General features: G+C 43.8%; 1 protein-coding gene and 1 long non-coding RNA gene across 3 annotated transcripts in view; one reads left to right on the forward strand and one right to left on the reverse strand.

The window, feature by feature from the left end:
* Positions 1–1,379: 1,379 nt before the first annotated feature.
* Positions 1,380–11,829, forward strand: LOC121030785 (uncharacterized). Its single transcript, XR_005790422.1, has 2 exons — positions 1,380–1,661; positions 11,300–11,829. It is a non-coding gene; the product is annotated as an uncharacterized LOC121030785 (long non-coding RNA).
* Positions 11,830–23,167: 11,338 nt separating this feature from the next.
* The window catches only part of PARM1 (prostate androgen-regulated mucin-like protein 1), a 110,542-nt gene continuing 106,529 nt past the window's right edge, over positions 23,168–27,180 (reverse strand). Inside the window, exon 4 of one of the 2 annotated variants that reach the window (XM_040481163.1) lies at positions 23,168–24,353. In XM_040481163.1, the coding sequence (XP_040337097.1) occupies positions 24,269–24,353 (85 nt within the window). In that variant the 3' untranslated portion in view covers positions 23,168–24,268. The remainder of the gene's footprint in view (positions 24,354–27,180) is intronic. The other variant, XM_040481164.1, reaches the window with a different exon arrangement.

The following is a 27,180-nucleotide window of genomic DNA, read 5'->3' on the forward strand; positions in this document are numbered from 1 at the left end:
CAGACTAGAAAATCAATCCAAAACATTTTATACTTGCCCATCTTCCCTATTGTTCGTATTATTGAGGGAGCCAAATAATTTCAACTTTTTCTACTGCTGGTTTCTCATAAATTGTGGCTGGCATGTGTATATTTATGAAGGTTATTGCATTGCTAGATTCTCATTGTGTTGTTATAACAGATTACAGATTGTGTTGATAAATGCTGTGATGAGACATGATAAACACAGTCCATTTAGACTCGGTAAAATTCTCTTCAATTTCCTGGTCTCTCCTAAAGGAAGGATTAGAATAACTGAGTCACAGTGTTGGGGTGAATATTGTAAGATCATGTATATGAGAGCAATTAATATAGTGCTTCGCATGTGTAGGCATTCAAATCACGTTGGCAGAATCTGAATCATTCCAGGCTATGGTTCCTACAGGGCTCAGACTAAAGACAGAGAGGAGATGCAGAGTGATATCTATTTATTGGGCATTTTCCATGGTCCAGGCATTATGTTTGGTGGGTTCCACGCATATAGCTTGATATTTTTTTATAAGATGGCTTCCCCATGTGGTACAATGCCTGAAATTAAAGTCCTATTCTCTATGCTACCCTGATATCTGGGGAAATCAGGAGGGCAAGGGGCACTCTTGAATATCCTAACCACGAGTTCCCCTCCCACTGTCCTGCAGGCAAGGTCCCCAAGTCAGACAACCCTTAGCAGCAAATGGACAAGGTACAGTTCCCACATATCCCTGATAGCACGTTTCAGTTCCCTGCCAGCCCATAGAATTATTCAAACAAGCCAATTGTATCCTCCCATGGGAAGCAGCTCTCTTGATACTACAAAGCTTATGTCCCATAGTCCTTGGTTGTTCATTCTGTTCCTGAGCACAACCCTTGTATGGCCTGTGGAGCATGTGGTATCCTCCCTGCCTCTGGGCTCAGAATATGTGTGACTACTAAGGCACTGTGATCTCATGCATCCAGTGTTGGGTGTTGTGGGTTGGCCACCCCCGTAGCCTTAGGACAGGAATCCCTCTTTTTACCCACTGGGTAAACAGGAGGTGGTCAAACACCCTAGAATAAACTGAACTGAATGGGTCCCACTGAATGCCCTAGGTCATTCTTCTCAAACTTTAATGTGAAAACCAATTACCTGGAGATCTCATTAAAATCCACTCTGACTGAGCTTTGGAGAAGGTACTGAGTGGGGCCTGGGATATTGCATTTCTTTGTTTTACTTAATTAATTAATTAGTTTTTAGTTTTTACTTTTTAAGTCTTTTTTTATTTTTTGAAAATATTTGAAGTATTTAAATATTTGAATATTTTTCAAAATATTTATTTTTTGAAATTGCGCATTTCTAACAAGCTCTCAGATGAGGCAGCTGTTTCTCAGACTGTGCACTGAATAACAAGACCCCAAGGAACACAGAATCCAGGCCTAGGAGACCTGGAATGTTTCCTACATCACTCATCAATGACCTTCCAATCATCTAGGAATCCAGCACATCAAAGGATGGCTGATAGTACTTTCCACAAACTGGGACATTCAGCCTGAAGGACTGGAAACTGAGCAGGATCTATGTTAAGATGCTAAGGTGGAACAATCCAGTGGTACCAGAAGAAAGAAACTGCTTAGAGATCACATGACCAAGACACCCATAAGTAGCTGGTAGAAAGGTACTTACCCATCCAGAAAGGACAAGTGCCTTGTCCTAGCCACTCTGTGATCAAAAAATTTTAAAGAAGGAAATATTGGTCTCCGTAAAGTTTATCAGACTTCCTAGGATGAAAGAACTTTGCTTATTTCTTTTTTTTTTTTTAATTTTTTTTTTTTCCAACGTTTATTTATTTTTGGGTCAGAGAGAGACAGAGCATGAACAGGGGAGGGGCAGAGAGAGAGGGAGACACAGAATCGGAAACAGGCTCCAGGCTCCGAGCCATCAGCCCAGAGCCTGACGCGGGGCTCGAACTCACGGACCGCGAGATCGTGACCTGGCTGAAGTCGGACGCTTAACCGACTGAGCCACCCAGGCGCCCCGAACTTTGCTTATTTCTATTAACTTTTTAGTAAGGATTGCTGGGAAAATGTCTGACTTGGGGGAAGGGGAAATGAGACAGAGGAGTTGTTGAGAGGTTTGCTAATAACAAGCAAACCAGCTACTTCTCATAGAGAAGGACAGGAGGGAAAGGACAGAAGCAGAAAGAGAAGGGCTGGATGAAATCAAATCATGTTTTCTCCAGGAAGCCTGACCTTAGTGAAATCTAAAAGCAGAGGCCCCAAAGGAGTCCTTCTGTTCCCAAGAGACAGTGCATATTAGATTGGCCTTATGCTTAGCAGACAGGCCTTGATGCTAATTTCTCTTGACCTTCTCATGTGATTCTTGTCAGCCCAGCCCTCATTTGTTAAGCTTGCTTTAATTATGTGCATAATGGCTCATTATTTTTTATAAAGGAAGCAGCAAAGGAAACAATTATGCAAATGAATGAGGTTTGTTGTTCACTAAGGAGTTGGGGGCTAATTGCACATTGGTACAAAAACACTACCACCAAACACAATGCCAAAAAGTATCTCCCTAATCTCTATCTCTGAGGTCTCTTTAAGCACAACCAGAACCTACAAGATAAACTTAGTGTCTAAGAACAAAGATAAAATGCCAGAGGAATTCACCTAAGGCCAGGGACTTTGGAACCACTGATCTTCCTTGCTAAGGTTGAAGGTTTATCTAAGTTGTCCAAGATCAGGCTTCTCTAAGCAGCACCTCCTTTTTTGTTCGGTCTTCAGTTGTCAGAAAGGGATTTGTGTGTTTGGACTTAGTATTCTTCTGGTCTCTCCTTTGGAATGTCTTTCTCATTCATACATTCATTCATTCATTCATTTTGCCTGTTTTAATTCCCTTCCTGACTCAGCTTACTCATCACAGGTGGCCTTCTTTCAACCTTAAATGTTTCAGCCTTCTTTCATCTTTGATATTTTACCTATAATAGACTAATTCCCCCCATGTAAACTCTAATTCTGATTTATTAGATTAGATCGGGGGTAACGTCATATGCTTTCCTGTTTCCCAATATTTCTCCCTTAGGGCATTTGTAACATTTGAAATTAATTGCTGTTGTAAAATGACCTAAGCTAACTTGGTCATTTATAATTATTATATCTTCTCCAGAACTCACAACCAGCAAGGATATTATACTGAAGGCAAGTCCCAAAAGGGATTCTGCACAACAAATGTCATCAAGCAGGCACAAAAACTATCACACAACCTATTCTGTAAGCTCAATGAAATCCTAGCTTTCTTTTTATGCACCCAGACAAGCTCCTAATTCAAGGGTTTATTTGAGGCAAAGGTGAAGATATTCTAGCAGCAAGATTCAGTTATATTTCTAATCCATATCAAATAATACCTAAATGGTAAGATATGGAACCAGAAGAAATACCAAGGCCTGAGGCATCATTTCAAAAGATATAAGGCTATTAGGTTTGATAGATTTCTATATTTGTTTATGTAAGGGTAGCAGGGCTTATACAATATTTTCAGTCATTCCATACAACTGGAAGGTCATCTATTTCACCAAAGAAAAATTACTTCCAACATCCATTATACTAAGTAACAAATTTTCTGATGTTGATCAGATATTGAGGTAATTGTACTCTGGTGGTTCCTGGAGTGTGGATCTTGATTAGAGTCTTTCAAATGCTAACTAACCACTCCTGGAGTCTGTTTCTGATTAGGGCAGTTCAGATATTAACTAACCACCTCTAGATATAAATTAAAATGCCCACCTATATATTACATAGTCTGTGAAGTAATTTAAATTAAAATGAAGACAACACAGCAGTTGTTAATTCTGCAGGTTTACTTACTGGAATGTAAGCCCAATGGATGGGGCGGTAATTTATTCATATCATATACCCAGATCTATACAGTTCTAGATGCAAGAAATGTTGGAATAAATGGAGATCATCTGCCAACCTCTGCCCCTTCCCAATTTTGCCTTCTTACTTCTCATTTTCTTCTATCACTTTTCCTTCCTTCCTTCTTTCCTTTCTTTCTTCCTTCCTTCCTTGCTTCTTTCCTTCCTCCTTCCCTCCCTCCCTATTTCTTTTCTTTCCTTTTCTTTTTCTTTTCTTTCTTCTTCCCTTTCTGTCTCTCTCTCGTCATCTTTCTCCCCTCCTTTTTTTATTTATATGGGAAATCATGTGGCTTTTTCAGAATTCTGACAGAATATTCTGCCATTGAAGACTAGAGTGTTTGAAGACTTGCTTTATCTTGATTAAATTGCTTTGAGGCTGTATTCTTTCTTTGTTTCCTCATCTGTAAAAGGAGGATAGCAGTGGTGCCTGCTTTGGAGGGTTGTTGGGAGAATTTGTGGAGTGTTCCCAGCATACTTAATTCTCCCCCCACCCCACTTCTAATTTGGGCCCAGCCCTCATTTTACTAATTATGTGATTACTTTAATTTCCTCAGCATGATGTCATTTATTTCTTTCTCCAACTGATCTTGAGAAGGTGAACACATAGCATGTTCTTTGCTGGGTGTATTGACATGTGTGTGAGGTGGATGGAGCAGGAGATGACAGGCCAAGGAGAATTACTTTGCTCCCCTCATCTTTATTTTCTAGTGGGATTTTCTTAGGCAAGCCAATTAATCCATTTCAGTTTTTTGTTTTTCTATCTATGAGAGGGAGTTATGATGCTAACCTCATATACATGCCATGATGATAAAATGAGATTGGTATATGTGAAAGACAGTTGACCCAGCCAGATAGATGCTCAACAAATGTTAATGGGATTGAATGATTCTTTCTAGCCAATTGTAACATCAGGGTTCAACCAGGAAGCTGACCACTCTGAGTGACAGATAAGGGATTTATTATAGGACTTAAACCCTATTCAGTTGTGGGAGGTTGGGGAAATGAATGTCTGAAGGGTAAGTTGGTAGATCACAGAAGACACCAACCAGTCAATCTGAAAGCCAGGCACATCCAGCTGCCAAAGCGAGACCAAATGGGGAGTGGATGGAGAGGTTCTATGAGGAACTATTGCCTGTCTGGATCCATAGCCACGCACCTGTTGATGAACTTGTGATCTCTCTTAAGCAGCAGGGTGTGTAATCAGGAAGAAGAGCTTGACCTTGAGTGGAGGAGAGTGACAGCAATATGGAACCAGCTGGTACCTGCGTCTGTCTGTCACCCACGTCTAAGCCTGAAGGCTTTAGAGAATAATGGCTGCTGCTTCATTTCTACCTTTCAAATCTCACACAGATTCCAATTTTGACCAACTTTAGCCTCATATAATATACAGGTGTAAGAATTTTGGGAAATGTAGTTTCAGCTTCACCAAGCTGACCCAGAAAAAGAACCATACCAATATTTTACATTTTACAGCTCACTTCTTTTAGATCTGATTTAAATTATCTTTTTTTTTTTTAAAGAAATAACAGGAGTTAGCCTTTAATCATGATCTTAAATCTATGGAATTATAGGAGTCATATTCTAGAGGAGTCAGACTCTTTGCACTTGAAATACGATGTCACATAAGAGAAGGATTTTAAACATAATCCTATATTAGTTTCCTTACAAATGGGGAAGGGAGATTTCATTGACTATAAATTTGGATTTAAATTTCAAATAGATGCTACAATGACCGTATCCAAGGGCTTATTCATTTGTTACTTATCTCCTCCTACTAGATTTTAGATTTCATTGTCTATCTTGCCATTTCTTTTCTGAGCCTCTTGGGACTCCTGGCATGCAAAGTCTGGACTCTCAAACCTATGCTTCTAGATTTCCAGTGGGTCCAGAACACTTGTAGATAATGACTAAAACAGTAAATGCCATCTCTGACTTGTTGAGGAAAAATGAGTGTTAAGGTTCTTGAGTATATAAGGTTAGGTCCTTAAATTTTTTTTTTTTTTTCTGATCCTTAATATTTTCTTAAAATTTGCCTCCCTGGAAAAAAAAATTTGCCTCCCTGGGGTGCCTGGGTAGCTCAGTTGTTGAACATCTGACTCTTCATCTCGGCTCAGGTCAAGATCTCATGATTTGTGGGATTGAGCCCTGTATGGGGCTCTGCCTGATGATTCAGAGCCTTCTTGGGATTCTCTCTCTCTGCCCCTCCCCTGCTCTCACACACACACACACACACACACACACACACACACACACACACACACTCTCTCTCTCTCTCTCTCTCAAGATAAATAAATAAACATAAAAAAATTTTCTCTCTTAGTTGAGGCTAATAGCACAACTGTGAGACCACTTACTTCAGGAATTCTGTAAAGCATTAGTTCATCTTTCTTGTTAAGCAACAGGAATTGAATAAGATGCCAGCACTGTCTCAAGAGATTTAAAATCTAGTGTGTCCTGGGGGCACCTGGGTGGCTCAGTTGGTTAAACGTCTGACTTTGGCTCAGGTCATGATCTTGTGGTCTGTGAGTTCGAGCCCTGCGTTGGCTCTGTTGCTGATGGCTCAGAACCTGGAGCTTGCTTCGAATTCTGTGTCTTCCTCTGTGTGTCTGTCCCTCACCCGCTTATGTTCTCTCTCTGTCTCAAAAATAAATAAAGAAAAATTAAGAAAACCTCACTCCTTTCATTAAATAAATAAATGAATAAATAAAAATAAAATCTAGTGTGTCTGGAGGGAGAGGGAGGAAATTGTAAAATAACTTCAGGAGTGAGTTTCTCTGGAGGAAAACATGGCCAGTGGCCAGTTCTTAGGAAGAAGACAGAAATTGGGGGAAGCCAGTAGAGGGCTGCCTTCAAGTGTCAGCCCTCGTGAGAGTTCATCAAGCAAAGAGAGTAGCCAGGGTGTTTATTCCCAGTGGAGGAAACTCAAGGAGAGCTGAACGTTTTATCTTTTAACGGCCTGGTTGAGCGAATGGAGAAGTTTCCTTCTTTTAACTAATTGAAATTTGACAAGAATGGACAGAGGAGAAGACAGAGAACAAGCAAAACAGGCTGAGTTTGTGATTGTGAAAGGTAAATCATTAAGGGAATGAAGTTTATTTGTAGCATCTCCATTTATCCTCTGGGGTCCCTCTAACGCCCTTTGTCTGGGGTCTCAGTCACCTTATGCTCTCTATGCTTGCTCTCTCTACTGTCATGCCATACCTTGGCTCACCGGAACTCTCTCTTCCCCATTAACCTGTACTTGTCTTATTCTTGGAGGCTCTGTTTATTTTCTATTTTATTTTTTAATTGTTTTAATTTTTTAAATGTTTTTTTTTTCATTCATTTTTGAGAGAGAGAGACAGAGTGTAAGTGGGGGGAGGGGCAGAGAGAGAGGCAGACACAGAATCCGAAGCAGGCTCCAAGCTCTGAGCTGTCAGTACAGAGCCCAACGTGAGGCTCAAACCCACAAACCACGAGATCATGACCTGAGCCAAAGTCGGATGCTTAACCAACTGAGCCACCCAGGCACCCCATGATTTCAGACTTTTAAATAGTCCTTGACATTTACCACATTATATATGAGGGAAAATTGCTTGACAATTTTTTGTTTTATTTATTCCTGAAAACCTACGACCTAGGAGATCTTAGTTCACTTAGTTACATCACAACTTTTTAAAGTCAAGATGTAAATGGGAAAATATACATTCAGATTAGTTCTGAAGGAAGACCAGCCATGTTTACAGCAAGTAAAAGAGATTCAATTGGAATGTGGAATCACTCACTGTTTTATTCACATGGAATAGTTGGCAGTGAAACAGGTCACAGGTTTTGATTTTAGAAGGAAGAGAAAAAGTTGTAAATACAAATAGTGGTTACGTAGTGTGTTATGTTCAATGTATTATGCAAAAAATTGGGCAGCAAATGAAATCTACTGATGGCAGGTAGAACACAGATAGCCTGGGGCATGCCATGGTGGTGGTGTAATTGTTAAGCATTTTAATAGTGGTACACTTGGATGATATGCAGCCTTGACTTTGGCCTCATGAGACCCTCAGCAGAAAATCCAGTTAGGTCTGCCTGGTCCTCTGACCTGGAGAACCATGAGGTAGTATTAAATGGTTAAATGTGTGGTAATTTTTTCATGCAATGACAAAAAATTAATACAACTTAATACAATGTATTCCAGAGGGTTGGAGTTAAACTCTAAAAAGACTCAGTGGCCCACAGCCTTAATGCAACTTTTAGGCTAATGGTCTGAAGCAAACTGGAACATTCTCTCTAGCAAGGGGCAGATTATTGTGTCTTGCACTTCTCATTACCAGGAAAGAACACAGTACCTGATAGGAGTCTTTGATTTCTGGAAGCAGCATACTAGGAATATTGATTCAGCCCATTTACAAGATGACCCATAAAGATTGCCAGCATTATGTGGGTCTCAGAACAGAAAAGGGATCAGCAGTAGGTCCAGGCTGATGGACTTTTCCGTAATGGGTTTGATGCCTCTTCCAAATATGCATTTGCCTTTTCTGCCTACAGTACCTTAGCCAGCACCACAGACCAAGGGCTTAGAAAAAGTTTGATCCATAAACATGGGATCCCACATAAAACTGTATGGGACCAAGAGACCCATTATATAGCAAAGGAGGTGAGCAGTAGGCACATGACCATGATATCTATGGTTCCATCATATGCGCCCCCATCCACAGGCTGCTGGACTGACCAGAGCACTGGAAAAGTCTGTTGAAGGTCTAGCTCATGTGCCATCTTTGAGAGGATGCCCTGTGCAGAGGAAATACTCTCCTTGAAGATGTGGTATACACCTAAATCATTAAATATTATATGCTGCTGTGTTTTAAGATGTAGAAGTCATGGATCCAGGAAGCAAGGGGTGAAAATAGCAGTGGCCCTGCTTACCATTTCATCCAATGGCCCCATTAGAGAGTCTGAGCTTCCCTTCCTCACAACAGTGAATTCAGACACTTAATCTTCTTGGTTCTTAGAGGGGTGATTGGTCCACTAAGGAAAACAGCAAGATCCTATTTAAGTAATAATAGGATTAAGCACTTGGTTACGTCAAAGATCTTGTCTTAAGAGACCAGCAGGCAAGGAAAGTAGTCACCATACCGGCATGAATAATTGACCCTGATCATCAGGCAGAGGTAGAGCTGCTGTTCCACACTAGGGGTCAGGGAAGTATATATTTGGCATTCAGGTGATCCACTTTGACTGCTCTCGGTAACTGCCCAATTCTGATGATTAAGTGTGGCAGCAGTGGTCAGTCCAGCAGCCTGTGGATGGGGGCGCATATGATGGGACCATAGATATCATGGTCATGTGCCTACTGCTCACCTCCTTTGCTATATAACCACCGCCTGGGAAGGTCATGGCGACCAGTGGCCCATTGCCTCTCTTATTCAGAAAATAAGTGTCTGTCATCTCAGCAGCCTAGCCACCTAGACCAGCAGAGGTGTTAGTTGAGGGCAAAGAGACTCTAGAATAGATGGTGGAGGACAGGCAGGGTGAGTTTGTTACTGCCTCAAGATCCAGTGCAATGGCAGGGATGGTAGTTTTTCCTACTAAGCTTCCTCCTGTGAGATTCTCCCAGGAGGAGAGACCAAACAGAATATTGGAGGAGCTTCTCTCAGGATTTGCTGTATGAAGCTAGTGGATCCAAGTGGAGCGAGGAGTTGTCTACAAAGGATGCCATTGTGTGTCACCCAGATCCCCTGCCAGGTCGGTTCATTCATTCCTCCACCTGGTAGGAGTGTTGATGGCAGATAGCTCTCAGCTGAGTTCCTCTTCTGGAACTTTCTATAGGCTGGAGAGAGCTGTCTTGCCTAAAGTTATGCAGAGGGGAACCTGCAATTAATACCCCAATTTGAGACCGCTCTGCAGGGTCATTTCAGCCCCAGAATTCCCTGTAGGATTGGATGAGACCTTTGCCGCAATGGTATCGTAATTCCAATACACCCTCTGCCCGGCCCTGCTTCCTTCTTTCTCTCTCAGGTGTTGATCTATATGTCAATAATCCCCCAATAAACCTTTTGTACACAAATCTCTGTCTTGGAGCATGATTTTGGGGTTTATGACCTGTGACAGAAGGTTGGTGCCAAGCTATATCCTACTAGAAATACATGAAATAACGGTTCATCACAAAATTTCTGCTATTGGATACCTTGGGGTGTTTAAAGCTGGGGATTCAGTTTTTGTGGTCTAAATTTATTATGCAAAAAGGTGCACTGGCTTTATGTAGAATTTTAAAAATTACTAGCAAGGTTGAAAATAATCTTAAAATGTCTGAGGCATGAAGATGGTTGGATCCGGTCTTTACATGTCATCCAGACCAATGGCCATTTCCTTTTGCCTTTCATACTTCTTTTACATGGTGCACAGCAGGAGATTTTGAAGTATGCTGGTCTTTTCTACCATCAAATAAGACACTGTCCTGTCCTCCAATCTCCCAAATTCCTAGAAGAGCCAATTCATAAAACTGGGTTGGAAATATGCTAAATATAAATGGGTTTTTTATTAGAGGCCCGTAAACATACTTCATGACTTCTCTTTGTTTGTTTAAGCTTTTCAAGCTTGTGACTTCAAATTTTCCAAGGCTGGGCTATTTTTTCTGGATACAGGGATATGTATTTCAGGACAAAATGTGCAGACATAGCACTCAGCATCCATGGCCCTGTACTGGGATCCCCTTCAGACTGACAAAAACTTCAACTTTTATCTGACTTCATTTTGAAAGATTAAACACATGTAAGGGTATTTGGAAACCTTTTCAGAAGCCAGAAATACTTTAATAATGCTCCAAACTGCTACTGACATTTAAAAACCTGATTATGCAAAGAACTTCATCTCTGGGACACGGAATTACCTACTTCCAAAAATAACTCATCTTTTTCCAGCTCAGAGAGAGGTGATGTTAGTAGGATTAGTTAACAGACCAGAATCCCCCTTTTCAGCAGACATCAGATGTAATTAAGGGAATATTTGGAAACAGACACCACCTGACTTGGGATGGCTTAACTTGAGAAGTACAGTCTTTACAGGCTTATCATAAGTAACGCTTTAACCATACTGAGCAAATTTTGTATTTATGCATACGTAATAGCTGAAGCTGATGTGCTTTTAGAATAGCCTTCAGTCAATGCAAATAATTAGTGATGACAATATGGTGTGCCGATTTTAAAGGTGAAAAAAGCTCTTGGTGACGTGAATTCATGATTGGCTAAAGAGCATGCTCTTCAACTAAGCTATAAATTCTTGGCTTATTAATAGGTATTGGTCGCCACCTTTTAAAACTCTTACAGACAGAGCTTGGGAAACCATTGAGAAGAGGAAATAAGTGATGTAAAGGATGGCTTAATCATTCAGGAGGATGATAACTGGCTGGCAAATTTCGGATTTCAGGGGAAGCTGGAAGAGTTGATCTAAGGGACGGAAGGTTGCTCTGGAGTAGTTGGTGGACATCTTTGAAGATGAAGATGACTGAGCAAGATGGTGTTTCATGTTTTTGAAAAAGGAGCCGGAGATACTGTAAGAGAAGTTACCTTTGGAACTCCTCCCTGAGAATTGACCGTTCATGCTCATTAACTCATCAATGGAAAATTTTGCCCCAAGTGAACCGGATATTGAACCTTGGCAGGGTCCCTAGAGCAATGACAGCTGTTGATGCTGATTGTAAAGATACCTACCAGGAAACGAGGCACCGTTGGTCCACATTTTGCTGGACTCACATTTTCAGGAACCAGTTAGCTTATGCACCCCCTCCCCGATAATTTCAAATATAGATTTATGATACGTGTTTGGTTTTATATATTAAATAGGTATCTGTCAAAGTGGGTATCCAAAGTGAGGTATTTTACTTTTTATGATTAGTATTTGGCATTTTAATTATATGAAATAGATTTTGGGGAATAAAACTCCAATTCAAGAGGCAACATGGGACTCTTAGCTGTCATCCAGAGACTTTATTGTATATCATGGGTCAGTCATATCTGCATTTCTAATTCCAGTTTGTCATTCCTTCTGAGACACAGAAGGGGAAGAGCAGAGATGGGGGTAATGGTTTTTGAGTGCTACACATAAAGGATCTTATTTAGTCTTTATAAACACGATTGCCAAGAAATGATTGCCATTTACAATTTTTTTTTCTTAGGTGAGGAATCTGAGGCTCAGGAAGATTAGGTAACATGCCTGGGGTCTTTAAAGTGTGTGATTGACAGAACTGAGATGTAGCTGCGGGTCTATTTTCATATGCTGCTTTTGCCAACAACCTATCCTATAAGAAGATGAAGATAATAGCATTGAATTACTAACTTGAAAGTAATTATCGTGACTTTTACTTTGTTTTATCCCAAAGAAGTCTAGCTCAGTGCTGGGTACTGTAAATGACCACAGGGGTAGGTGAGGAGCTGGGCAAAGCATGAAATTTGGAGCTGTGACACCCAGGCTTCAGAGCCAATTCCCAGGGCTTCCCGGATTCACCACTAACCAAATACGTACCCTCAGGAAAGTCAGCTTCCTCAGACTACCTATCTTTTCGGGTGGTTGTGGGGATTAATTGAGTTGATGCTAGTAAACCACTTAGGATAGTGTCTCATACATGATAAGTTCTCACTGGATATTAGTTTTTATTACGATTGATCAGACGGATTGTACCGTAGTGTAGGTATGTGAACTTAAGTAAGCCTCCTTTTCCTCCTCGGTAAAATATGGAAAACTCACTTATATGGCTATCATATTTAGCAAACATATGCTTTTATAGTCTTTGATCCGTGCTGTGTGCTCTTCAGGTATTAATTTATTTAACTTTCATAATAGGCCCACGAGGCATATACCATTCTGACCCTCATTTTACAGATGAAGAAACTGAGGACCTGAGAGGTTAAATATTGTCTTCAAGGCAATACAACTGGTAATTAGCTGAGGTGAGATTCAAACCCAGACACTCTAGCTCTAGAGTCTGAGTTTGTCATGTCTAATCCATGCCACGGCTGTAGTGAAACAACATTCGTAAAGCATCTGTCTGTTTCCTGGCAAAGAGCAGAGGCTTAGCAGATGTCAGCTCCTCTCTCATTTTCTCAGTATATACCCTTCAAAATTGTCGTTGAGTGCAACATATGCATTTATTAGCTGGCCAGTGTGCCTTCCAAAGATGCCCACGTTTGTGTGACAGCAGCATCCCTGGGCTCTTTAGGGGTGCCAGACAATATGTGAACATACCTGTCTCTGATTAGGCCCGTCCTGGATTGTCCTTTCTGTTGCAACGCTGGAGTTCGAGGAAGCGGGATGTCAACATGCACTCATGCGTGTGCAGTGATCTCCTGTAGGGCAGTTGTTGGTGCTAACAGTGTGGAGTAGAGCAGCCGGAGGGCAGCGCTGGTGTTTCCAATGACGGAGAACAAGTAATGGAGATGAGGCAGCCAAAGGGATGGCACCTGACAGTAGTGTGCACACCCCCAGCTGCTGTTCAGGGTTCCTTGATGAAGATGCTAGGAAAATTTTAGGTGAGGCAGTCTGTATCATGTAGGGCTGTCCCAAGAAAATCAACTGTGGGTGATTTCATCCACTGAAGGATTTCTAGCATCTTTACTCCCAGATACGAAATGCTGGTAACTGCACCAGTCATGGCAACAAGCAGAAAACAAAACCCAAATATGCTGCCACACATTGCTACCCGTGGGTAAGGGGCAGTGGTATTGGCCCTATTGAGAATGGCTCCCTGTCGGGCCCTTGGGGTCTACCTGGGATTATGAGTAGAAAGCTGCTTCTTCCACTGCCTTACTGCTCAACATCAGGGGGCAGCGGGGAACCCCTAGCATCAGCACCACCTGGAGCTTATTACAAATGCAGATTCTCACCCCTTCTCCCCGACCTGTGAATCAGAAGCTGCATTTTTTAATAGACTTTACTTATTTATTTTTGAGAGAGAGAACGCAAGCAGGGGAGGGGCAGAAAGAGAGAGAGAGAGTCATAGAATCCAAAGCAGGCTCCAGGCTCTGAGCTGTCAGCACAGAGCCTGAAGCAGGGCCCGAACCCACAAACCAACCGTGAGATCATGACCTGAGCTGAAGTCGGAAGCTTAACCGACTGAGCCACCCAGGCACCCCCGAAGCTTCATTTTAATGAACCCCGCCCCCCCCCCCCCGCCCCCAGTGATTTGTGTACACATTAAAGTTTGAGAAGCACCATCATCTAGATAGAACATGGACTTGGGAATAAGAAGGTCCAGAGCTGAAATCAAGATTCTGCCTCTTATTAGCTCCGTCACCATGGGAAGTTCACTTAACCTTTCTGAGCCTCAATTTTCTGGTCTCTAAAAAACCCTTCCTCACCATGTAGGCACTTAACAGGCATTCAACACAGGCCATTTCCCTTCCTGTCCTCCTCTCTTCCATCAGACGACACAGGAAGGCCAGTTAAACTCCTTGGTGAACCTTAGCGAATTTTTACTGTAGGAAATTGTGGCAAGATGAGGATAGGATGACATTCTCTCTCCCTGCCCCCTCCTCACTCTCCGGCTTGCTTTCTGCAGTGAGAGATACAATACTTACCGAGTTCCAGCCCGAGGCATCACTGGGCCATGACAAACACTGGAAGCACGGGCTGATCTGGGCGTGTCCAGGTTGGGGAGAAGCCAGTACCCTTGGCTCAAACGGGTCAGTTAGAAAGAGCAAGTAAGATTTCTAAAGATAAAATCTTGGACTAATGGTAAAGGATGGATCTTCAAAGGAACAGCCCAGAGGGCAAGTTCAGGTCCAGGAAATTCATTAGGCAGATGGTAGGGGACTGAGGATCAGAGAGATCTCTGGGAATGAGGAAGATGAAACCAAACTTGTCAGGACACTTTCAGATCTTTCTACTACATCCTGTTCTGCGCTCCCAGAGTACCCTGTACATTACCAAGGTACCCATCACTCTGCGTGGAGTCACTTTTTATTATTAGATTGAAAGCATTTTGAGGATGAGTATTATTTTAGGGATCATGTCTTGTTTCATTTGTTTATACATCTAGAATGTATACACGAATACTGTTTGTTGAGTGGTGAATGAATGAAATTTTTGCTTCCAATGCTACAGTTCCACCACAGGCTATTCCTTAGTGGAATCCACGGGGACTTTAATGGAGCAAACAGTGAGGCTCTCAATGAACAAGTGCTTCTCTGTTGATCTCTAGTCCCATATGCCTCTACCAGGTAGCAGCCTGGTTTCCCACGGCCCCCTCTCCTCTTACAGCTAGTGTCCTAAGCACAGAGAAGGAACCGAGGGGAAAGGATACAAAGTGGGGCAGAATTTCTAGCCTACCCGTTCTCCTGTGTCGATGGTTTTGACTCTGGTTGGACTGAGAGCCTGTTATTCCACAGGGAACCAGCTGCCTCATTTCCAGGAGATTATAGAGGCTAGGAAAGAGTGATTTTACTTTTTTTTTTTTTTTTGAAGAGCCACCTGTCAGCTCCCTGGATAGCTCAGGATGTCCAGCCCCAAAGGAGCTAGTTCAGAAATTTACCTGAACTCATGGGGGCATTGAAACTGGCCTAGGGGAGACAGACATAAAATCCAGCCTTTCCATTATAGAGGAGAGGAGGCCAACAGCCAGGTATTGCTGGGAACCCTTGGAGGGTGGAGGCAAAGGCAAAGGTTCCCAGGCTGTGCCCCATGATTAGGGCTGCTTAGTGAACTTGGCTGCTTTCCAGAAATGAATGTTCTGAAGGAGAGAGCACAGCCCCTCATGCAGCCCCCGGGCCTCAGGACTGGAGATTAATTGCCATCGGGGATTATTCATCCTGTAAGTTAAATGTTTTTCATTTCATCGCGTATCGGCTCCAGAGCTTGTTATCATGGTTCAGCAAGACCATCTGCAGCCAGGTGTTTCCTCACAAGGGGAGATGAAGGAGGGGGCTTGTTGGTGGGATGTGGAGGGAGGAATGGCCGGTGGAACTTTGAAAGGAAATCTCGCTCTTACTTTCCCCCTCTCTTCCTAGCAGATGTTTTTATCAAGTTCTGGCTTTCTGAAGAATGCACTATTCTCCTCAGAAGACCCCAAGCAGAGATGAAGGGCAGGGAGGAGTTGGTGGGTGGATGAGGGGTGTGGAATGACCCAGGGCTCTTGCATGCAGCAACCTAAGTGTTGACAATGGTTTTGAACCCCTTCTCTACCCTATTTTTTGTTTGTTTGTTTGGTGTGTGTGTGGGTGAGGTGGGGGTGGAGAGAGAAAAGAGCAAGGAAAGTAGGGAAGGGACAGTATTTGGCATATATGGACCACATAGGCATCTCACTCTCTCATGTTCATTTGTTTGTAGGGTCCAGTTCAGTCGCACCCTTTCTTTTCCAGTCCCCAAGCTTTACTCACATTTTGGCAGAAAGTTTGAGTCACCCTGCCATGTAAAGACCCATGACCAGACGAGACGTTGGCCAAAACATGAGATGTTAGGGTAAAAGAACATGCAAAGGCTAGTGGAAGAAGAAAGTTCTCAGTGCCAACAAGGTCTAGTGATCAGTTGCAGAAAGGAAGTCTTTTGTAACTATGTGTTATTCTCTTCCTCAATTTGATATATCTCTGTATCTGCCTATCTCTCTATTTGTCTAATCTACCTACAACCTATTTGTTATTTGTATTCATCAGTTCCTCCTCTCTCCTTCATCCCTGCCATGTCTCCCCGCCCCTTATCCAATATCAAGTGGTTAATCGTATAAGTTGGCATATAAGTCATTGGCTATCAAAGGAAGATTGCATCTGGACTGGGAGTAAATGTTCCCAGAGCTCAAGTCACACATGGAATACTGTGTCTTTCTTTTTAGGGGGCAGGTGAGTGTGTAAGAGACAGTTGCATCACCTTAGGGATAAAATGATGTTGTTACTCTCCAGTTGTAATCTGGAGTAAGAAGGGTGGACTGTGCTCACTTATTTTCAGCTCAGTATCCTCACCACCTTGTCTAAGGTCTCCTTTGCAGGACAGAGGGGAAGCTGGAAACCGCATTTCTTTCAATTCCCTTTCCTACAGGCTTCTGGCTAGAGCTTGTCCATAAGACGTTGTCACATGAGATAGGAAAGATGGAAAAAAGGGAAAGTCATTCTCCAGACCATTGCTGGCAGGTGTGGGGGTAGCTGGGGCTCCCCAGTGAGCTCTTAAGAACCCCCTGCCTCACTGCTGGAGCCTGAGACAGTGGCAGCCTCCCAGAGACCCAAGAATTTCAGCAGTTACCTGCTATGGCTCCCCTACCCGTTTCTCTTCCTGCTCTTAAAAAGTTTGTGCGGGGGGCGCCTGGGTGGCGCAGTCGGTTAAGCGTCCGACTTCAGCCAGGTCACGATCTCGCGGTCCGTGAGTTCGAGCCCCGCGTCAGGCTCTGGGCTGATGGCTCAGAGCCTGGAGCCTGTTTCCGATTCTGTGTCTCCCTCTCTCTCTGCCCCTCCCCCGTTCATGCTCTGTCTCTCTCTGTCCCAAAAATAAATAAACGTTGAAAAAAAAAAATTAAAAAAAAAAAAAAAAAGTTTGTGCGAGACTGATTTCTATGTGAAATCCTTAGCTTTGTGTTCAAATGTTCTTATATATTCCAGGAATGCATGGGGAAGTGTTTGTTGTTTTCCCCGATGAATGCCTGTGGCAGGTCTCAGTGTCCTGGCATGGGGGCCAGGGGTGAGCATTTGTCTCTCACACCACCCGACGGCCCCTGGCTTCCGTCGGGCTTGAGCTTTTCAGCACTTTGCCCAGCAGTGTTTGCTGTGGTGAGTTCTGTCCAAGTGCCGAGGCAGACACGGCTAGTGGGAGAACAGGAGTGCTCTGCACTGTCTCACCACAGCTACTGTGTGGGCCTCGTGACAAGAGAAGGGTCAGCCCGGAGTCCCCTGCTGTTGAGCTGGAGGTTGTCAGGTGGGTGACCTTGTCCGGAAGGACCAGAATCTTGACAGAGGGAGCCCAGAGTCTGCCAGGCCAGGTGCCCTACGAGGGGGCCCCTGTGGTGACTCTAGAAGCCTCCCTTCAGGTAGGGGCCTTGCTTCTGCAGCGGGTGCCCGGCCTTGGCCACACTGGATTCAAACACGGATGTCTGGCTGAGTGTACGTGCAGGGAACTCGGGCACTGAGTGAGGGCTCTGTGGAAGCGGTCAAGAGCATGGACTCTGGAGTCTGACGGTTGGCACCAGAATTCTGCTCCACAACTTACCAGCTGTGTGACCTTGGGGAAGTTTTGACACCTTTGGCCCTTAGTTTTCTCATCAGTACCATGGGAATACTGTATTAATAAGATCTACCCCCTTGGGATGTTAATCCACGTAAAATACTTGGAACAGTATCTGGCTCATCGTAAGTGTTAGGTGAGAATAAGCCATTATGATGATGATACCAAGGAAAGACAAGTTAGTGACATAATGGAACAAGAGGGCAAAAGGGGAAGACATTCTGAGGGTAGAATTTCTAGTCCACGCTGCTGGGGATTCACGCTGGTCTCCTACGGAGAGCAGGGTGGCTTCAAGTGGAAGCTAAGAGGGGGGTTCTTCACTAAACTCTGGGAGACAGTCGGGTCAGTGTTTGTGCTCTGACAGAAGGGGGGTAAGTAGAGGCAGTCTCTTCCTTGGCAGAGAACATAGCCCAGCAGGGCAGCATGAATTGGCAGAAAGGTTGACAGTGCCTGGCAGGGGACATGTGCTTGGGACCTGACTGGGCTTTCTCTGGGCTGCATGCCAGACCCCCTCCAGATCACCTAAAATAGCTGAGGGGGGTACCTCACAAGACGGGGAAAGGCCCATTTTAGTAGAAGGTGTGAGAGTCTTAAGAGCTGGGTTATATTTAGATCGGAAACCAGCCCCTTGAGTGGAAAATAACCAACGGCTCTGGCAACAGACCGACCTGGTTTGAATTCCACTTCTGCCACTTACTAAACTGTAAATATTTGGCAAGCAGGGGCCATCTTATTCATTGCGGAGTACATGGAAGGAGTCCGTACATGCGTGAGTGAATGGAGTATCCTGGCACCTCAGTTTCCACATCTGTAAGATGGAGAGAGTGTAGTGATCACTGAGTTGATCCAAGGATTACATTAGACAATGCCCACAGGTACCCAAAGTTCCTAATGGATACTACGTTCCTTCTGTTTTATAGTAAATATTCAGTATCTTGCTTAAAATAGGAACACAATACACTTCTTGCCTCCAATGGATTAATGCTGCTTTAGTGCTGTAAATGGAGTCCATTCTGTACCTGTCATAGATTAGGTCCTTTAAAAGAAGAGACCGTACTGCTTACAGGCATTTTCCCAATTTGATCATTGCTTTTCGATGGTCATTTATGACTCAATGCTTTCTGACAAACATCAAAATATAGCCAGCTATTGGTGAGCTGGGTGAGTACTACTGAATTTTAGGAGAGTAAAAACATCACAGATAGCTTACTAAAGACTTGAAACATGTTATGATCTGACTTGGAAAAGCTATCATATAGGAAAATATATTGATGGGGACCCAATAACTCATAATATGTAAACACCACCCGTTAGGCCGTTTCTTTCCATGCACGTTCAACGTGCTTTCTGACTGATTCTGTTCAGACAAGCTTGGTTGGAATCATGGACTGGTTACTTGCTTTTGGGCCCATGGAGGGCCTCAAAAAAAATGGCCAAATCATCAACAGGAAAGGGTCTGTTTGATGTCTGGTCCTGTTTTTTCATCTAGACTCTTCCCAGTCAACCCTCCACGTCGTGCCACTGGAAACCAGGCACCTAACCTTATGAAATCTGACCTTAAGTTTCACATCATCAAATCAACTTGCTCTAGCTTACAGGTGGCTCCGTTCCTCTCCTGTGTTGCAAAGTGCATGCATCTTGTTGCTGTTCTTCTCAGAATCAGAATAATCTTTGGTTAGCTTCTGAGGGTTGATGGTCTATTCTGAATGATTGAAATTGCTTGCTATTTAACTGTCAGGATGGGTATGATGGACTTAATTTTTTTGAAGGAGAGCCAGCAAGCATCAAATGTACTTGCTGATGTCAAATATGCCTTAATAAGATTTGAGTTTGTCTCACTGCCTACTTACTGAACCAAAGTGTTTATTCTTACATCTACTTTCTAAGACGTGGTGTATTGTTAAGAGGAAAATCACTCCTTAGAAAGTTTCGTTTCTGTCACTCTTCAATTCTGTTTCAAGATCAGAGAAGCCTTCCTGCCGTGCAGAAAATGCTATTTATTGATGTGGGGTAGATTTTCTTTAAGAACAAGTCAAGGCTACTTAACATGAGCAGAGCGACTCAATGGCTTGAATAACAAAACATATCAAAATGTGAATCACTACTGTCAGATGCAGGCTTTTAACAACTTTAATTGATATAATTAGTATGCAATATGTCTTACAACAAATGTAGGTACAATTACATCAAATATCAAAGAAGTTGCACATCTTTCCATCTTTTAAGTGATGTTGGCTAACTCACCCCAAGAAAGCAAGCTGGCATGGGTCTTCTGGTTAGCACTATTACCAGTATCAACTAATGCTTTAAAATCAAAGTTGAAATGGTACATTCATTTGCCAACAGGAGGTTAAAGGCAAAGAAGGTGAATCAGTGAATCAACGTGCAAATCAACACGGCCCAGTTGCAAAATTCATTTCCCACCCGTGAGGGTTTGAACCATGCACCCTTGCAAGCAAGACGAAGGGCAAACAGATGACTTCAAGCCAGAATCAACTCCGTAAAGAACCCAGAACAACTTCGGGGTGGTGAAGGCCAGAGGTCTACCGCTGTTAGTGCTCAGGTATCTATACTGTGTTACCCTAACCTCCTGGATCCTAACTCAGTAGTCCGGGAGACCTATGTCCTGGGACATCTTTTCATTTGGAGACCGAAACCATTCTGGTCCCGGGCACAGCTAACCCTGCAGTCAGTCAGCAGCACGGGGGGTAGCTCATAGCTGTGACAGCTGCCTGATGTGGCTACGATAACAGCTGTCGCTTGATAGATTGAAGTGAAAATAACACACCAGTATCACAACAAACAAGAAACTGAAACTGAGATCCCTTATATATATCTGCATAATACTTTAAGTGTCCATAAATATCTTTTCTCCAGAAACTGAAAACACTAGACATCGTTTCATTAATCCTCACAACACGTTTGTGAGGTAGTGTGGGGTGAGGTCAATGTGAAAGCAACACCCTCATTTAAGAAATGAAGACAGACATCCAGGGAGGGCAAGAGACTTCACTGGGGCCAGGAGAAAAGAAGACAAAGTTGGATCCCACTGTTCATCATTTGCAATCTGTGGTTTCGAAGAGGCTGCTTGCCTCCCTCCTGCTCTGACATTCTATCGCTTTATTGACCTAGTCCTATTCCTGGAAGGAATGTGGTTGCTTTAGATCTGCTGAAGCTATTTCCCTTGGGTAGACCTGAACAGACTCTCTGATGTCTAGGCGTCAATTATCAGCATGTATTTCAGGGGTGTGTGTGTGTGTGTGTGTGTGTGTTAAGCAACCTATGTTGAATACATTGTTCAAATTCTTTGGCCAACTCAGAAAAAAAATGCACTTGGCAAAATAAGGTTCAACCTATGGTAGTTTATACTGACATAACACGGAGTGTTCGAGTTTTTATGGGAAGCTGTCACCTTGCCGAACAGATCTTCCTGAGGTCCAGATCTCTCCCTTTGCCATAAGGATTTGGAAAGTAACAGGAGCAACAAACCCACCAATCACTCTTGAACAACAGAAGACTTTGGTTAGGACAGATGTTACTGAGTCTGTGGTTCATAACTGGTCAGCTTTTCCTGGGAAGAGGTTGGTCCCTCTGACCCAGCATAATGACTGACCCAGTATTTATCCAGAAGAGCACCGCTTTGAAGGTGTTTCATGGACATTTTGTCAAAATGTTTGTGGAGGGAGAAAATAAAAGGGATATCCTGTTTTTACTGAATTGTCCTTTGCTAAACTGAGAGCCTCTAGGCTTTATAAAGGGCATGAGAGTAGGGAAGAGAGACAACTATTCAGGCCCATCACGGCCAGAGGGGGCACCACTGGTCATCCCTGGCCATTTTTCTGAGAATGTCCACTTTTTTTTTTTTTTAAATCAGAGATACCAGAATTCTTGGCACTCTACTTCTCATTACCTAGTCCTATTGTAAAATACCTCTGGGGGTTGCTCATTCTCCTTTGATATGGAAGGAATTTAAGAATAATTTCTTCGCAGGGGCGTCTGTGTGGCTCAGTCGGTTGAGCATCCAACTTCGGCTCAGGTCATGATCTCACGGTTCGTGAGTTTGAGCCCCGCATTGGGCTCTGTGCTGACAGCTCAGAGCCTGGAGCCTGCTTCGAGTTCTGTGTCTCTGCCCTTCACGTGCTCATGCTCTGTCTCTCTCTCTCTCTCTCAAAAATGAAATAAACATTAAATTGTTAATAGGAAGAATAATTTCTTTGCAGAGTGTGGGATGGCAGGCTGTGGAAAGTGGAACCCTCCTGGCAACTGTGAATAGCGTGGCAACAATGGTTTTCATGTCAGTACTTGCTGGACCACAGCGAGTGACAGGTTGACCTGAGGGTCAAGTTTCTGGAAACCAAACAGAGCCATGGCAGCAGGTCCGAGTTTAGAAAGAAAAACTGCTCCCATTTCAAGTTCTTTAAAACACTGTGGGACAACAGAACACATTCTGAAACAGGGCCCAGTTTATGTTTCCCAAACCATAGAAGTTTCCCACTCCAATCAGGACATGAGATGCCATTTGCTAACATCAGGTGTTACGGGAGGATAGAGTTTGAGCCATGAAATAAAGCTATCTAGAGAACACACAGAAATACACAGCCAGCCACGCATGCCAAAACAACCCATAAGCCAACAAACTAAATACTTTTTAGATAACAATTTAACAAATTGTTTCATTTAATTAAAAAGAAAAAATACTACTACTCTGGCAGTGTCCTGTTTTGTTAACGATGGGCATTTCAGTAACTCATGGTTTCTCCATACTATTGACATTTGGGGCCAGATGATTCTTTGTTGCAGTGGGCTAGCCCGTGCCCTGTAGGTTGTTTAGTGGATCTGTGGCCCCTACCTACTAGGAACACCAAGTTGTGACACTCAAAAATGTCACAAGACATTTTTAAATGTTTCCTGGGGGACGCAAAATTGTCTGCCGGTTGAGAACCCCTGCAATAAACGGATATATGCAAACATGATCGGTTCCTTCTCAAAATTCAAGTTGTAGGGTCTTAAGACTGTATACCTAAGAGTGCTCATTAATTAAAGGGCAGAATTAGTGAGGTAAGTGTATGGGAAGAATGCACGGATTACTCATGGTGTCTGTTTCCTATGGAATTGCCTCCCTGAACAACTGCATATAGACTAATGCCTTTACCCTTAAAAAAAAAAAAAAAGTTTACAGCCATTAACCAACAGACCGGAAGGCAGTGGACCAGCTGTTCCATGGGTAGAAAGCAAGGATTCCAGACGCCCCTCCAAGCAGTGGATGACTCAGTTATTGAGGGCCGATTCCTAGTTTCCTTAATGCGGCACTCAGTGCTTGTCTGCTCCCAGCCTGCCCTCCCAGCCTCCCCCACTGCCCCACCGCACGCTCACTGGCACACACGCTCCCCCTTTCTCTCCGATAACTAAACTCATGTCACAGCCCTCTCCCGCGGAGAGCCTGGGGGCCGCGATCCCAGCCGCAGCCGACTAGAATGAGCATCCTTAGCAGAGATGGGTGGCCTGGAGGGGAGAACAGATAAGAGGGCACGCTGAGCTCTGACAGCAACATGCTACTGTCCTTCGGCTTGCTGGCCTCCTCCAGGTCACCTTCTAGTTTCCTCTTCCATTAATGAGGCAGTGAAGAAGCCGGGATCCAGCTCGTAGAGCCAAGCAGGCATCCTGTCAGATACAACTAGGTAAAAACAGATTAAAAAGGAATCCGAGTAGCCCCTGCTTCCTCACCTGCGGGGCGAAATCCTCCCAGTACTCATTTCCTTGCCCCTCACTGAGATTTAATAGAATTTCCTAAATAAAAGTGTAAGAAATGCCACAAACAAAAAGTCCCTCCCAAAGTAACCCCCCCCCCCCCCCCCCCACCGACACAAAACAACTCAATCCCTGGCCCTCAGTCCTTCTTCCAGTGGATCCTGTGGTGGGTCCAGAAGCCTCCACCACGGTGGTCTGGCCTGTGGCTCCGGCTCCAGGCTGGCCCATTTTGGCTGCAGATAAGCCTCCACTCACCTTAAAACAAAGATTCTTTTTGTACCAGAAAGGGGAAGTTACAGCAGCCAGAGGAGAGGGAGGAAAACAAAACAACCAAACCAACAAAACAGGGCTTAAGATTGTCGCGCGATGCGCATCAGGTACTTGTATTAATTCTACTGGGAAAGCACTTATAAATAAAGAACAGTTATTTCTCATCCCAGCCACGTTCCTTCGTTAGGAGTCGTCGTACAGAGGGTTGTTGTAGTTTCCCCAGGATCCGTAGTCGTGATCATCCAGAAGCCTTCCGTAGGAGGAATGCCTGGTGGGAGGAGGAGAGGGCTGTGGTTATTTGGAGAAGTTGGCCGTCTGGGGCTAGCCGACGGCGGCCCGGCAGCCTGAGCAGGGGAGGCCTCCAGGGCCCTCATGAGGGGAGACAGGATGCTTGCACCCACCAGCCGTGGAAGCCTCAGTCCACAAACCCCTGGAAGTTACCACCTGGGAACTGCTCACCTGCTCACCTGGGAACCCAGCTGGCACCTTCCACTGAGACCAGCTGGGTCCTTGTCCCTCTCCTTGACCTCCAGTGCTAGAGAAGGAGGGGGACCCATTCCTATGGCTACTTAATAAGTAATGGCAAAGGGAATGTTGCATTCGGGCATTTCACTTAAGTCCTGGACTCAGTTTCCCCGGAAATAATAATGACACCACTCTTCTTCTCTCCACCCCTCCTGACCAGCATATAGTGTTTTACAACCTACAAAATGCTTCTGTGTTCCATTCGTACTTGAGGGTCCTCAAAATAAGGCCAGGGACCAGGTATTGCTTATTTTTCTGCTGGGGAAAATTTCTCCCTCAGAGCTGTTGACTGACATGCACAAAGTCACCCAACTGAGCTATGAATCAGATTCCTACCTCCTGGATCCCGAGCTCTGAGCTCGGCTTCCCAGAGTCCGATTAGCACCCCTCAGTTCAGTGGTAATATGGGCTTAACAGGCTTTGATGGGTTATTCTTGATGGGTTATTCTGGGAACCTGTCTCACAATCAATATTATTTCTATAAGAAACTGAAATCAAATAGTGATCACTCCTCTGTTTAAAACCTCAGAGTGGTGGGGCGCCTGCGTGGCTAAGTTGGTTAAGCTTCTAACTTTGGCTCAAGTCATGATCTTGAGGTTCACGAGTTCGAGCCCCGCATCAGGCTGTCTGTTGTTGGCACAGAGCCTGCTTTGGATCCTCTGTCTCCCTCTCTCTCTGCCTCACTCTGTCCCTCCCCAGCTTGTGCTCTCAAACAAAAATAAACATTTAAAAAACAAAAAACCAACAACCTTGGAGTGGGTCCTCATCTCATAGAGTAAAAGCCAAAGTTATTACAACAGTGTTCAAAGCCCTTTGGGATCTGTCCCCTGTTACTTTTCTGAGCACATCAGCTACTACTCCAGTCCTTCTCGCTCTTTCTGCTCCAACCATGCCTCCCTGCTCCTTCCCATCATGTCTGGCACCCTCCTGCCTCAGGGCCTTTGCATGTACCATTCCCTCAGCTTGGAACAGCTGTCCTCCAGGTGTCCACACAGTTCATTCCTTCATCTCTATCAAATCTTTGCACAAATGTCACCTTTCCAGTGAGGCCTTCCTTAAGAGTTCTATTTAACTTGCAATTCCCACCCCCCCAGCACCCCTGGCTTGATTTTCTCATAGGACTCATCACCTTCTCACGCACTATATAATTTACTTGTTTATTTTGTTATTGCCGCCTCCCTTGATGAAACTGTAAATAGGGATGAGCCTACTTTGTTTGTTCTTAGCACCGTCTCCAAAGCCTCGAAGAATATCCAGCACATAATAAGTCCTTAATAACTGTTTGTGGAAGAAACAGTGATTGGAAATAAACTACATCCCAAAAAGCCAATCTGTTCCCAAGACAGAAGCTTCCCAGGGAGGATTATCATCATTTTATGGCTAAAACTAATGTCAGGACTGGGAGAACACCACAAAATGAAACATAAGAGTGGTTCTGAGGTTCATGCTAGTGTGTGAATTATCACACCTTGCCACTGGAAATCATGTCTGCTATATATAGGACACACAAATGTGGCCCCCCCACCTCCCTCCCCCCAATTTTTTTCTCGGCTCAACGTGAAAACTGAACAAAATGAAAATACAATCTGAAAGGCACAGAAAGCGTGCGTTACACTTACATCTCTGGCTACCATAATTGCTGTCGCTCTTCTATATGGTGTGTACATATACCAGGGATTTGAAAAGAGAAGATCTGTTGCAAAGAGCCAGGCCCTTGCTGAATTCGTTTTGAGATTCTTAGACCTCAAAATTCTGAGAGCTGGCTCAGCTCACCCAGCTGATGCACATGGAAATTTGAGAATGTTCCACCTGGAAATTTGAGAATGTTCCACCATGTGCTTGGTTTCCCCTAACGGCCCACACTCATTTCTGTAGGTGTGAGAAGGAAAGAGACCAGAAATAACACACCGTTGGATCTGATGGACAGGGATTAAGGGGGGCCAGTTTTGGTAAACAAGGTCACAGGCCATGCGTCGCCAACACCTCCCCCACACTTAACACCTCCAGCCTCAAACAAATCCTTCAATGGGACGGTTGAGAAATGGAAGCTATAGAATGAACTAGTAAAAACCTCAGGATTATAGGACTGGAGCTCAGCCTAGATTTCAGCATGACTTACTGTTGCACGCCTGGCCAACATCTACCTAATAAACTTGCTCCGATATTGATAGGGTACTCCTGCCTCGCCTTTGTATGGTAATATAACGTCTTGCAGCATTTTACATCTACCATATAATTTTATTCCCATAAAGTATCAGTTGGGTCAATAGATGCATGTCCTTGAATATGTTTTTAAACCCCTGTTTATTCATCTATAAAATGGAGAAACTTAAAATGTGTTCGAGCTGGTGGGAGGACTACATGAGGTAATGCATATAAAAGGCCTGGCACATAGTAAATGCACAGTAAATGTTGGCCAGTATCGCTGTTTAATTTTTATTATAATGAAACTTACACAAGCACACGGCAAATAGTGGAAAAGGGCACTGAGTGAAAAGCAAGCCTCCTTCCCACCAAGAACTCCTGAAACTACACTCCAGGCATAGTTAAAAAACCCGTTTCTGATATTA

This window comes from Herpailurus yagouaroundi, unplaced genomic scaffold (assembly GCF_014898765.1).
Source record: "Herpailurus yagouaroundi ecotype Mexico unplaced genomic scaffold, PumYag 28, whole genome shotgun sequence".
In the NCBI taxonomy this organism is placed as follows: Eukaryota; Metazoa; Chordata; class Mammalia; order Carnivora; family Felidae; genus Herpailurus; species Herpailurus yagouaroundi.